The sequence below is a fragment of the Xenopus laevis genome, chromosome 6L (genome assembly GCF_017654675.1).
Source record: "Xenopus laevis strain J_2021 chromosome 6L, Xenopus_laevis_v10.1, whole genome shotgun sequence".
Lineage (NCBI taxonomy): Eukaryota > Metazoa > Chordata > Amphibia > Anura > Pipidae > Xenopus > Xenopus laevis.
In genome coordinates this window covers 162,870,369-162,882,568 of record NC_054381.1, presented here as the reverse complement: position 1 = coordinate 162,882,568, position 12,200 = coordinate 162,870,369, and the positions used below count along the sequence as shown (strand labels likewise).

Sequence of the window (12,200 nt, the reverse complement as noted above, 5' to 3'; positions counted from 1 at the left end):
TGTGTGTGTGTGTGTAATGTGTGTGTGTAATGTGTGTGTGTGTAATGTGTGTGTGTAATGTGTTTGTGTAATGTGTGTGTGTGTAATGTGTGTGTGTAATGTGTGTGTGTGTAATGTGTGTGTGTAATGTGTGTGTGTAATTGGTGTGTGTGTAATGTGTGTGTAATGTGTGTGTGTGTAATGGGTGTGTGTGTAATGTGTGTGTGTAATGTGTGTGTGTGTAATGTGTGTGTGTAATGGGTGTGTGTGTTTGTGTGTAGTGTGTGTGTAATGTGTGTGTGTGTAATGGGTATGTGTGTGTGTGTAATGGGTGTGTGTGTAATGTGTGTGTGTGTAGTGTGTGTGTGTGTAATGTGTGTGTGTGTAATGTGTGTGTGTGTAATGTGTGTGTGTGTGTGTAATGTGTGTGTGTGTAATTTGTGTGTGTAATGTGTGTGTGTGTAATGTGTGTGTGTAATGTGTTTGTGTAATGTGTGTGTGTGTAATGTGTGTGTGTGTAATGTGTGTGTGTAATGTGTGTGTGTAATGTGTGTGTGTGTAATGTGTGTGTGTAATGTGTGTGTGTAATTGGTGTGTGTGTAATGTGTGTGTAATGTGTGTGTGTGTAATGTGTGTGTGTAATGGGTGTGTGTGTAATGTGTGTGTGTAATGTGTGTGTGTGTAATGTGTGTGTGTAATGGGTGTGTGTGTTTGTGTGTAGTGTGTGTGTAATGTGTGTGTGTGTAATGGGTATGTGTGTGTGTAATGTGTGTGTGTGTAGTGTGTGTGTGTGTAATGTGTGTGTGTGTGTAATGTGTGTGTGTAATGTGTGTGTGTGTAATGTGTGTGTGTAATGTGTGTGTGTGTAATTTGTGTGTGTAATGTGTTTGTGTAATGTGTGTGTGTGTAATGTGTGTGTGTAATGTGTGTGTGTGTGTGTAATGTGTGTGTGTGTAATGTGTGTGTGTGTAATGTGTGTGTGTAATGTGTGTGTGTGTAATGTGTGTGTGTGTAATGTGTGTGTGTAATGTGTGTGTGTATGGTGGTAATGTGTGTGTTGTGTAATGTGTGTGGTATGTGTGTAATGGTGTTGTGTAATGTGGTGTGTGTAATGTGTGTGTGTGTGTAATGTGTGTGTGTGTAATGTGGTGTGTGTGTAATGTGTTGTGTGTGTGTGTGTGTAATGTGTGTGTGTGTAATGGTGTGTGTGTGTGTGTGTGTGTGTAATGTGTGTGTAATGTGTGTGTGTGTAGTGTGTGTGTAATGTGTGTGTGTAATGTGTGTATGTGTGGTGTGTGTGTGTGGTGTATGTGTGTGTGTGTAATGTGTGTGTGTGTGTGTGTGTGTGTATGTGTGTGTGTGTAATGGTGTGTGTGTGTAATGTGTGTGTGTAATGGGTGTGTGTGTGTTGTGTGTTGTGTGTATGTGTGTGTATGTGTGTGTGTAATGTGTGTGTGTGTGTGGTGTGTGTGTGTGTGTGTGATGGGTGTTGTGTGTAATGTGTGTGTGTGTAATGTGTGTGTGTAATGTGTTGTTGTGTGTGTAATGTGTTGTAATGGGTGTGTGTGTAAATGTGTGTGTGTAGTGTGTGTGTAATGTGTATGTGTGTATGGTGTGTGTGTAAATGTGTGTGATGGTGTGTGTGTATGTGTGTGTGTAATGTGTGTGTGTGTGTAATGTGTGTGTAATGTGTGTGTAATGTGTGTGTGTGGTGTTTGTGTGTGTGTGTGTGGTTGTGTGTGTGTGTGTGGTGTGTGTGTAATGTGGTGGTGGTGTGTAATGTGTGTGTGTGTGTAATGTGTGTGTGTGTAATGTGTGTGTGTAATGTGTGTGTGTGTAATGTGTGTGTGTAATGTTGTGTGTGTAATGTGTGTGTGTAATGTGTGTTGTGTAATGTGTGTGTGTGTAATGTGTGTGTGTGTGTAATGTGTGTGTGTAATGTGTGTGTGTAATAATGTGTGTGTGTGTGTAATGTGTGTGTAATGTGTGTGTGTCGTAAGTGGTGTGTGTAATGTGTGTGTGTAATGTGTGTGTGTGTAATGTGTGTGTGTGTAATGTGTGTGTGTAATGTGTGTGTGTGTAATGGGTGTGTGTGTAATGTGTTTGTGTGTAGTGTGTGTGTAATGTGTGTGTGTGTAATGGGTATGTGTGTGTGTGTGTGTGTGTGTGTGTGTGTAATGGGTGTGTGTGTAATGTGTGTGTGTGTAGTGTGTGTGTAATGTGTGTGTGTGTAATGTGTGTGTAATGTGTGTGTGTGTAATGTGTTTGTGTGTGTGTGTGTGTAATGTGTGTGTGTGTAATGGGTGTGTGTGTAATGGGTGTGTGTGTAATGTGTTTGTGTGTAGTGTGTGTGTAATGTGTGTGTAATGTGTGTGTGTGTAATGGGTATGTGTAGTGTGTGTGTAATGTGTTTGTGTGTAATGTGTGTGTGTGTAATGGGTGTGTGTGTAATGTGTGTGTGTGTAATGGGTGTGTGTGTAATGTGTGTGTGTGTGTGTGTGTGTAATGGGTGTGTGTGTAATGTGTGTGTGTGTGTAGTGTGTGTGTAATGTGTTTGTGTGTAATGGGTGTGTGTGTAATGTGTGTGTGTGTGTAGTGTGTGTGTAATGTGTGTGTGTGTAATGGGTGTGTGTGTGTGTGTGCCCTCTATAGGAGACATTAGGACATTACAGAACATTGCAAAGAAGTCTCTTGTCTCCTCTAGTGAAGATTAATCATTATAAAGTGCCAACATACTCTGCAGCGCTGTACAATAGAGGCTACATACATGAGTGTACGGGTAACCCTTCCCTGACTCCTCCCATTTCCCCGCCCCCTGATGACATAGAATCATATAACCCCACCCCATTCAGGAAATAGAAAGGGATGAGAGTGTTGGACCCCAGGGAACCTCTAGGGCGGCGCCGGAGTCAGAAGAAATAAAAATCACATGACACTTGACTTCCAGGTTTATTCGGGTGAATTTATTGTGATTTCTACTCATTAGTCAGAGCAAAGAAGGGACAGGACAGTTGGACTCGGAGAGAAAACACAGAACTGAGTCCATTTCTATTCTCTTCCAGTCGTTTCATATTTATAATAAATTAAAGTCATAAAAATAAAATGAAATCGATCTGTAGAAACAGTGAAAAACTCACATCCAAGGACTGAAGAGCAAAGAGCCTATTCCCTAAATGTAAACTGAGCCCGAGAAGCACATGGGGGGGATGAGACCACCAAACAGCTGTCGAGTACACACGGACGGACCTGTCAAACTACATTTCCCAGAAGCCACTGAAGGCTGGGCTTTGTAGTTGAACTGCAGCTGATGGATGGATGTGGGACATACCTGTGTGTATATATCATACCTGCCAATATTCCAAATAATCCTCTAGGGCGTGCCTATTCTAGTTAGCTCCGCCCCCGCTTACTATATAAAGACATTTGGCGCTATGACATTTAAACAGACAGAACTCACTTCCAGCTGAACAGAACACAAACTGGTGACATGATACAATATGGGGCCCTCTATGATCAATATGCCGGGGCCCATTTCACATTCCCTTTATCAGTCTGGCACAAGCCACTGGGAGAAAATGTTTCCCACCCAAATAATCAGGAAGATCCCAAAAGAGAAAGATTCCACAGTATAGAGACCCCCTGTGTCTGCCCCACCTCTCACATACGGATCATCTGCCCTCTCCTTCAGTCTGTGGCATCCCAAGGGTGTGACAGGGAGAAGCAAACTCCTTAATTGCCCCAGCCATACTCTAAGGTGCCACGGAATGTCCCCGTCTTACTGTAGGGTACCACGGAGTGTCCCAGTCTTACTGTAGGGTGCCACGGAGTGTCCCAGTCTTACTATAGGGTGCCACGGAGTGTCCCAGTCTTACTGTAGGGTGCCACGGAGTTTCCCAGTCTTACTGTAGGGTGCCACGGAGTGTCCCAGTCTTACTGTAGGGTGCCACGGAGTGTCCCAGTCTTACTGTAGGGTGCCACGGAGTGTCCCAGTCTTACTGTAGGGTACCACGGAGTGTCCCAGTCTTACTGTAGGGTGCCACGGAGTGTCCCAGTCTTACTGTAGGGTGCCACGGAGTGTCCCAGTCTTACTGTAGGGTGCCACGGAGTGTCCCAGTCTTACTGTAGGGTGCCACGGAGTGTCCCAGTCTTACTGTAGGGTGCCACTGAGTGTCCCAGTCTTACTGTAATGTGCCACTGAGTGTCCCAGTCTTACTGTACGGTGCCACGGAATGTCAGTCTTACTGTAGGGTGCCACTGAGTGCCCCAGCCGTACTCTATGGTGCCATGGAGTGTCCTAGTTTTACTGTACAGTGCCACGGAGTGTCCCAGCCTTACTATCGGGTACCACAGACTGCCCCAGCTGTACTGTATGGTGCCCTGGAGTTTTCCGGTCTTACTGTAGGGTGCCACCATGTGCCCCAGCCATAATGTGGGGTACATCAACTTGACTGGGGGCACAGACAGTATTAAGGGTCAGTGTGAGGGTTGAGGGTATTAAAGCTTATTTTCATATATATTATAAGGATCCTACTTAAAGCCAGAACCACATATTTGCAACACGTTTTACCCATATGGGGACACAGGGACGGCAGAGAGTTATAGTTCAACAGCAGCCACAGATTTAAATGACCTAAATACAGTTTTGCAGGGCCCCACACCATTTGTTCCTCTGGGGCCCATTACAAATGCAACATAAAGCCTTGCAGAACACTGTGTGACCCTCTGAGAGACCTCAATAATGGAGACCAGTCCATTACATATTGGTACCAGACAAAACTTGCCAGACTTCATAATTGTGAATCCAAGGTCTACAGCCCCCAGAAACGATAAACTGGGGTACCAAGGGGTATGGAGTAAAGTTAAGGCAACACCCAACCATATCTTTGGGTACATGTTCCTCACCGATTAGTTTTTTGGGAGATTCCTGCTGTTGTTAACATGACCTGGAACTTCAGCCAAACCACCAACTGTGCAGGGGATTCTGGGAAACAACCCTAGTTCTAGATCTTTCATATTCACAAAGGCATTCTGGGTAACAATCAACTGTAGGACATTATCTCAGAGATTCTCTAGTGACGCAAGGGATTCTGGGTAGTGACCTGTTCTAGTACTTCTTCACTGACATATTCTGTTTCTTTGCTCTTGAACTATCTCACCCAGAACTCGTACTGCAGACAGGGATTCTGCTCTAGAACAAGGCTTTTAACGTTAAATGACTTCTAATTAGATGAGAGATTGTAGGGAAAGTCCTGCTCTAGAACAGCACCACTAAGGACTTCTAACAAGGTTACAGATTCTTCAGAGCTTCTTTATGGATTTTTGGGTGGGGTGGGAGATGGATTTTTTACAGTTAAGAAGTTATATTATGATGGGGGAGGGATTTTGGGTAATGACCTGATCTAGAACGTGAAGACTAATAAATGTAAACATTCTGTATCAATATCTGATCTAGACTGTTATGACAGTCTGGACAATGACCTGCACTTGACCATTATCACTTGGGGCTTCTAATGCAATAAAGGATTCTAGGTAAGGGCATACTCTAGAACATTCTGACTAAAATGTTCCAATGGGGTCAAGAATTCTGGGTAGTGTCCTGCTCTAGAATATTACAATGTTCTAATGAGATTGGGGATTCTTGCAAATGACAAGCACTAGAACTTAGATCTTCTAGTAAGGTTGAGGGTTGTGGGCAACGGCCCGCTCTAGAACATGATTCCAGATACATGTGTGTGCAGCAAGAAATTGCTAGAGTATGGTATTATGGGTAATGTTATGGCCTGGGGTTCTAGTACAGCCTGTAGCCATAAGCTCTTCTGCCCAAGATAAGTCACATGGGACCCAATGGACCAAAGCAGCAGATCAAGTGTCACTCCAGCTTTGTCTAAAATAACTAAAATAAGCCCCGCCCCCAGACCACTGATATTCCTGACGCCCAAGCACTGGACCCGTCTGTCAAGCAATGAGATCCTCCCATAGGCTGACATTCTGTTGGGGTGGGTTTGGGCCAGGGTTGGGGGGCTGTATAAGAGAATAGTGATACTAACATGGTAGCCATTCCTACTAGGTGGCCTGGGCTTTTGTTTGCCCACAAGTGAACATGGAGATGGTGCAGGCAATAAATAAGGTGTATAGACCTTTATATACATATCACACATAAGATTTACAGCATTAAAATATACATTGGCCTATTGGACCAGCTTGGGGCTAGCGGTGCCTCTACCCCACTTTAACTGGTCAATCACTGGGGCAACTGTAACATCAGCTTGTACCATAGACATAAGGGGGTAATTAGGAGAATGCTGGGAGATATTGTACATAACAGACAGTACAAATAATAATAATAATGTGTATTTATAGGTCTCTATTGAGCACAAACACTTTTGCCCATTTAGAGTGTAAGTGTCTCAGCCAATAAGTGCGCTCCATCCCTGCTCTTCTGCTCCGTGTCCTGCTATGATTCAAGCTCCGCCCTCCAGAAGTGGGCGGGGACAATGAATATCAGGGTGCTTATTTGTCGATAGACTGTGGGCAGTGGAGCATGGACGCATTATGGCAGCTTCTCACAGCAGCATTAATGTTATTCTTCCAATGAAATACCTGTGGTATAAGAGGGAGTATCAGTGACTACAGGATAATAGGGAGTAACTGCCGCTCTGTAAGGCGGCTGGATGTGACAGTTGGTGGGGCAGCTATATATATATATATATATACAGTGTATATACAATAATACAAAGTAAATGGGCAAAAGTTGTTCTTATTGTACCCCTAATTCTTTAATGACACAGGGGCTGAGATCTGGGGTCCCCACTAAATCGTGAGTGTCTATGGCATCTTACAGCAGCCCCCCGGCATTTGCCCGAATCTACAGATTGCCAGTCCAGGCCTGATGCTAGCCATAACACAGTCATAACTCCCAGCCTCTGGCTCCTCCCATTAGATGAAAGCGTTGGGTTGGGTTCAGCCCACAAACTGGAAGCTCCATCAGAAAAGATTGTCTATTTGTAATGAATTCACTTTCCATGAATCCCTCTATTCACAGATCAAATCAGTTGCCAACAAGAAATAAATAATGAATTTTCTGCTAATTCCATATAACTGATATGCAGGATCTATTGGGCAGAAAGCTCTGGAATACGGAGATGCCACTTCCCATGGTGCCCTATAGAAACCAACCTTTCTTTGTGGCAGAGCTGCTGTAGCGCCTCTTGGCTGCACCTTGTGATTGGGGGGGACTGCACTGCTTCTGGGGTTGTAGGGCTGGGCCATTGTGTGCCAGGATCCTGTATAGGGAACAGTAGAATTCCCTGCATCCCATCAGCACTGCTGCCCCTCGCCCTCACTGATTGGTAAATCTCATTGTGGGAGGAGCCTGAGCACAATATTTTATACAGTGATACATTTCTCCTTGACTTCCTGTGCCTGGCACCCATATTCCTGGTACACGCACACCCACATGCCTGGAACACCCACATGCCTGGCACACATACACCCACATGCCTGACACACGCACACCCACATGCCTGGCACACGCACACCCACATGCCTGGCACACACATACACCCACATGCCTGGAACACCCACATGCCTGGCACACATACACCCACATGCCTGGCACATACACCCACATGCCTGACACACACACACCCACATGCCTGGCACACGCACACCCACATGCCTGGCACACACATACACCCACATGCCTGGAACACCCACATGCCTGGCACACATACACCCACATGCCTGGCACACATACACCCACATGCCTGACACACACACACCCACATGCCTGGCACACACACACCCACATGCCTGGCACACACATACACCCACATGCCTGGAACACCCACATGCCTGGCACACATACACCCACATGCCTGGCACGCACACCCCCACATGCCTGGCACACACATACACCCACATGCCTGGAACACCCACATGCCTGGCACACACATACACCCACATGCCTGGCACGCACACCCCCACATGCCTGGCACACACATACACCCACATGCCTGGAACACCCACATGCCTGGCACACATACACCCACATGCCTGGCACACATACACCCACATGCCTGGAACACGCACACGGCACACGCACACCCACATGCCTGGCACACATACACCCACATGCCTGGCACACCCACATGCCTGCCACATGCACACACACACATGCCTGCCACATGCACACACACACATGCCTGGCACACGCAGACCCACATGCCTGGCACACGCGCCTTGCACAGGGGGCACATATTTAATAATAGTTCAGCTGGAGACAGGGGCATTTCCAGTGAATATGAGAGAATAAGTGACTGCTTTTTGCCCAAGGTTAGTGGCACCTTACAGAAATCACAAGTCAGAGAGGCCACTAAGCTGCCGCTGCCTAGAATGGAAACAAAGTGCCATGTAAAGAAAGACATTGCCGGAGCATCAGTGAAATGCCAAGTCACAATGATCAGCAACATGACGGGGGGGGGGTATATAGACCAGTCAATTATTATGCCCCATTAGGAGCAGCACATGTACAACAGGAGAAATGCATCATGGGAAGGTATCTGACACCAAACCATTAATTATCTATTATCTCCGCCTGCTATGGGGAGGCCCATGTAGGACAGATCCATTTGGAGTAAGGGTTAGTGTTACTAATTATTTTGGGAACATGCTTTCTGTGGAACAGTGGCAGCGGCTGGTGTCACCCACGTGAAAGACTAAGGCAAATGAAAGGAACCATGGTTGTACCACTCACAGCACCGACTTCTTGTGAAGGATCAATGTTGCACATTCCCAGTCCTTGTCAGACTCACCAGTCCGTCCCTCTCAGTAACCGGCCCAGTCCTGTCTGTAGCCCAATGGTGGCACTGTTAGCTTCATGCATCGTCTATCATTCTCCCCTCAGATTACTCCTCCATCTCATTGGCTGAACTTTGGTCCAAGTTGTGGTGGGAAGTCCAATCAGTTGGGTTCCCGGTGGTTATTGCCACAGCAGTAAAAGCAGAAAGGCCATTGGTTCAGCAGTCACTCCATGATTTCTGTACAAAATGGCAAGGCAGATGGTGAGTATTCCTGGATGTACAACACCGATGGTCTCTACTGTAACATGGGGGGGTGACCAAGTGATGAGATGTGGGGGGCAGCCAGACTGGCCAATGAGTAAGCGCCTCCTCTCTATGCCCTCGTCCCAGGGTGCCAAGTCTTTGCTTTGCTATAGGACGCCCTCCATGAAGCTGGTGTCGAGGTGCTGAATAAGGACTCGGATGAAGGACATCTCTTTCCGCGTGTTCTCGAAGATGATGCGGGGGTCGTCAGACTGGCATCGCAGGCAGTTGGGCGCCATCACCATGGCCAGATTGCTGACGTCCATCTTTGTGACAGTCACATTAGCAGGTTGCACAAATACCTGGAGGAGCAGAGAAGACACAGTCACAATGGGGGAGTCTAAGAGAGAGCTATGGTCAGGTGACTGTCACAGCTCCAGCTGTAATGGACAAGTAATTCTGTGCATAGTATGAAATATCGGGGTGCACAGTATTACACAAGGGGTCTGGCGTTACCTGTAAGAAGCGGATGAGGTAGCAGAGCACCATCTTGTTCAGTCTGGGGAGGGAGTGGACCACAGCGATTGCAGCCTCGGGGGTCTCATAGTGAGTGATACACTGTTCATAGAACTCATGGGGGATAAGAGGCTCCTCCAGCTCTCGGTACCACAACTTGAGTAATGAAGCTGCAGAGAGAGAGAAATAAGAGAATGAGCAAACACTTCCACTAGGTGGCGCTATACATACACTTATATCGCTGACATGCTCTAAACTGGCTTCTCTGGTTTGGCCCACAATTCCAGCAAATATCCCTTTTATCACCCGATGTTTGGATCTGATGCCTCACAAGCTGTGATGATTCCCCAGGAGAGGCTGAGACACAAAGCAGTCTTCTACAGAACTTCAGGCTGCCAGTGGGTCAGTCTGTTCTGGTAACAGAAAAATGAACTTTCTTTGTTTCCTTATGGTTTGTGAAATTGAGAGATTTCTTGTTTTGTGCAAAACCCTGCTGTGAGTACAACACAGGCACATACCTGCTTAATAATAACACTGGGCGTCTCACAGTATCGCTGCCAATTGACTGAATCCCCACTGATACCAGCACTTTGGCTACACGGATCTTACCGGATCTTTAACCACACTCACAGACCTTTATGCTGAGACTGGCTACAACCGTCTGGGCAAATGGAGCCTTCATGTTGCTTTGTACTGGGGGGGCAAAGGGGGCCAGTTCCTACGACCCACGCTGGCAGCTCCTCCGACCCATGCTGTCAGTTCTTCCGATCCACGTTGTCCGTTCCTCCGACCCAAGCTGCCAGCTCTTCCAACCCACTATATCAGTTCCTCCGACCCACACTGTTAGTTGAGCAGGAGATGCCTGGTCAGTCCTGGTTCTCCACAGGGAGAATCCGATTGGTGCTAGGTAAAATACCTGCCAAGGCCGGGGCCAGTATTACAAATTTATCGGCAATGTAGCTGCCGGTAAATTTGTAATACGATTAAAAAGAGCCCTCGGCCTGCCCCCAATCACCTTGAACTTAGCTTTTCTTTGTGGTTCTTTTAGTGTCCGTGTCGCAGCCCCGCCCCTTTTGATGTCATGCCCGCCCCCTTTGATGTCATGCCCCGCCCCTTTGTGTCCCCGCCCCCAGCCGGTAAAGAAATTTTAAAAAGGTGGCAACCCTAATTGGTGCTGACAACTCATTGCAGCTGCACTAAGCCCTTAAGCTGGCCCAGACACACAGATCCTATTGTATGAATCGAGGATTTGTATGATTTTCGGATCGTGTGTGGCGTGTGCCGACAGCTTTTGTCCGGCGGAGATCGGTCGTTTGGTCAGGTTTGATTTTGACCCGACTGATCCCGCCGGAGCCCACAGCACATCGTAATCGGATTGTTCGGCCATACGTCAAAACAATCAGGTTACCCCCGATATAGCCATGCTCGTTAATGGCATATCGGGGGAAGATCCGCTTGTTTGGGGATGTTGCCAAACGAGTGGATCTTTGCGTCTATGGCCACATTTACTATAAGTTGTTTGTCAGATACCCGCAGACGGGCAGAGTGTTGTTCTTTTGTGGTTCTTAATTCGGAGCAGTATGGGAAGATGAGCCTCGGAGAAAAGGGGATTGACTTGATGGTTGTTACTATCTGGTGGCTTCATGTTGATGAAGGGGCTTGGGATGTATCTGGCTAAATTGTTTCTTTATTCCAGTGAGCAGTGCATGGCTGCTCCTGACAAGGTTTCCCTGTTGCAGATCAATGACAATGACAGAGGCCACAGGGTGAGAGATTAGCAAATGTTTTGTCCATTGTTCCCTAATCTCTCCCATCAGGACATTATTGTTCAGTGAGGCAGAGATAAGACTCATTGGATCTGGGCTCAAGTCTGGGGCCAGTGGGGCCCAATACGAGTCGAATGATCACCTGGTGCCTATGAATAACGGCACACGCTATTACACACGCAGGCTCTTAAAGGGGACACAGAGAATAAAATCCCATTGGGTGGGTAAAGCTAAAGGGAGCACAACCTTCTATATGTTCTAATAATATTAATAGAATGGGTCCAACAGAACTCAGAGGGTCAGAGTTAGGGGCCAGTACCTGGATCAGCATGTTCTCTGGCAGCGCATTTATAACCCAGCGAAGTTGGAGAAGAACATCACTTTTATACATTACCTGAGGCTACACTAGTAAAGTCTGCACACCGCTGCTCATAAGTGACAACTCCTATAGGAGCTCTGTGCAGGGGCAGAAAGAAAACATCAGAGAGGAGAATTTATAATTGAGCCATTGCTGCCCCATTTGGTGAGTTGGGAATGAGTTGGACTGATAAGGATTTCAGATAAATTGCTTTATGGATTTCTGAGCTGTCTCTCCTTCTCCCTCTCTTTTTCTCTCTATCTCCATCTCCCTCCCTCTTTACTCTTCCTCTCATTTATCCTCACACTCTCCCTCTCTCATCTTCTCTATCTCTTCCCCATCTCTCTCTTCTGTTCAGTTCTCCCTCCTTGGCACTCTCGCTATCTGCCTCCCTCTCCCCCCAGTAGGCTCCAGTCCCAGCCAAACCCCAGACAGAGCTGACATTCCATTATCTCTGATCCCTGCACAGAACAGCAAGGATTACACATGGATAACCTGCATATTTAGGGAAGCATCCATTGGTGGGGATATGGGGGT

General features: G+C 46.8%; 1 protein-coding gene across 3 annotated transcripts in view; it reads right to left on the bottom strand.

Moving 5' to 3' along the window:
* Positions 1 to 8,864: 8,864 nt before the first annotated feature.
* Positions 8,865 to 12,200, bottom strand: part of LOC108718620 (rho GTPase-activating protein 39) — a 50,801-nt gene continuing 47,465 nt past the window's right edge. For all 3 annotated transcript variants that reach the window (XM_041566704.1, XM_041566703.1, XM_041566705.1), the window contains 2 exons: positions 9,540 to 9,709; positions 8,865 to 9,385 (listed from right to left, as the gene is read on the bottom strand). In XM_041566704.1, the coding sequence (XP_041422638.1) occupies positions 9,191 to 9,385; positions 9,540 to 9,709 (365 nt within the window). In that variant the 3' untranslated portion in view covers positions 8,865 to 9,190. The remainder of the gene's footprint in view (positions 9,386 to 9,539; positions 9,710 to 12,200) is intronic.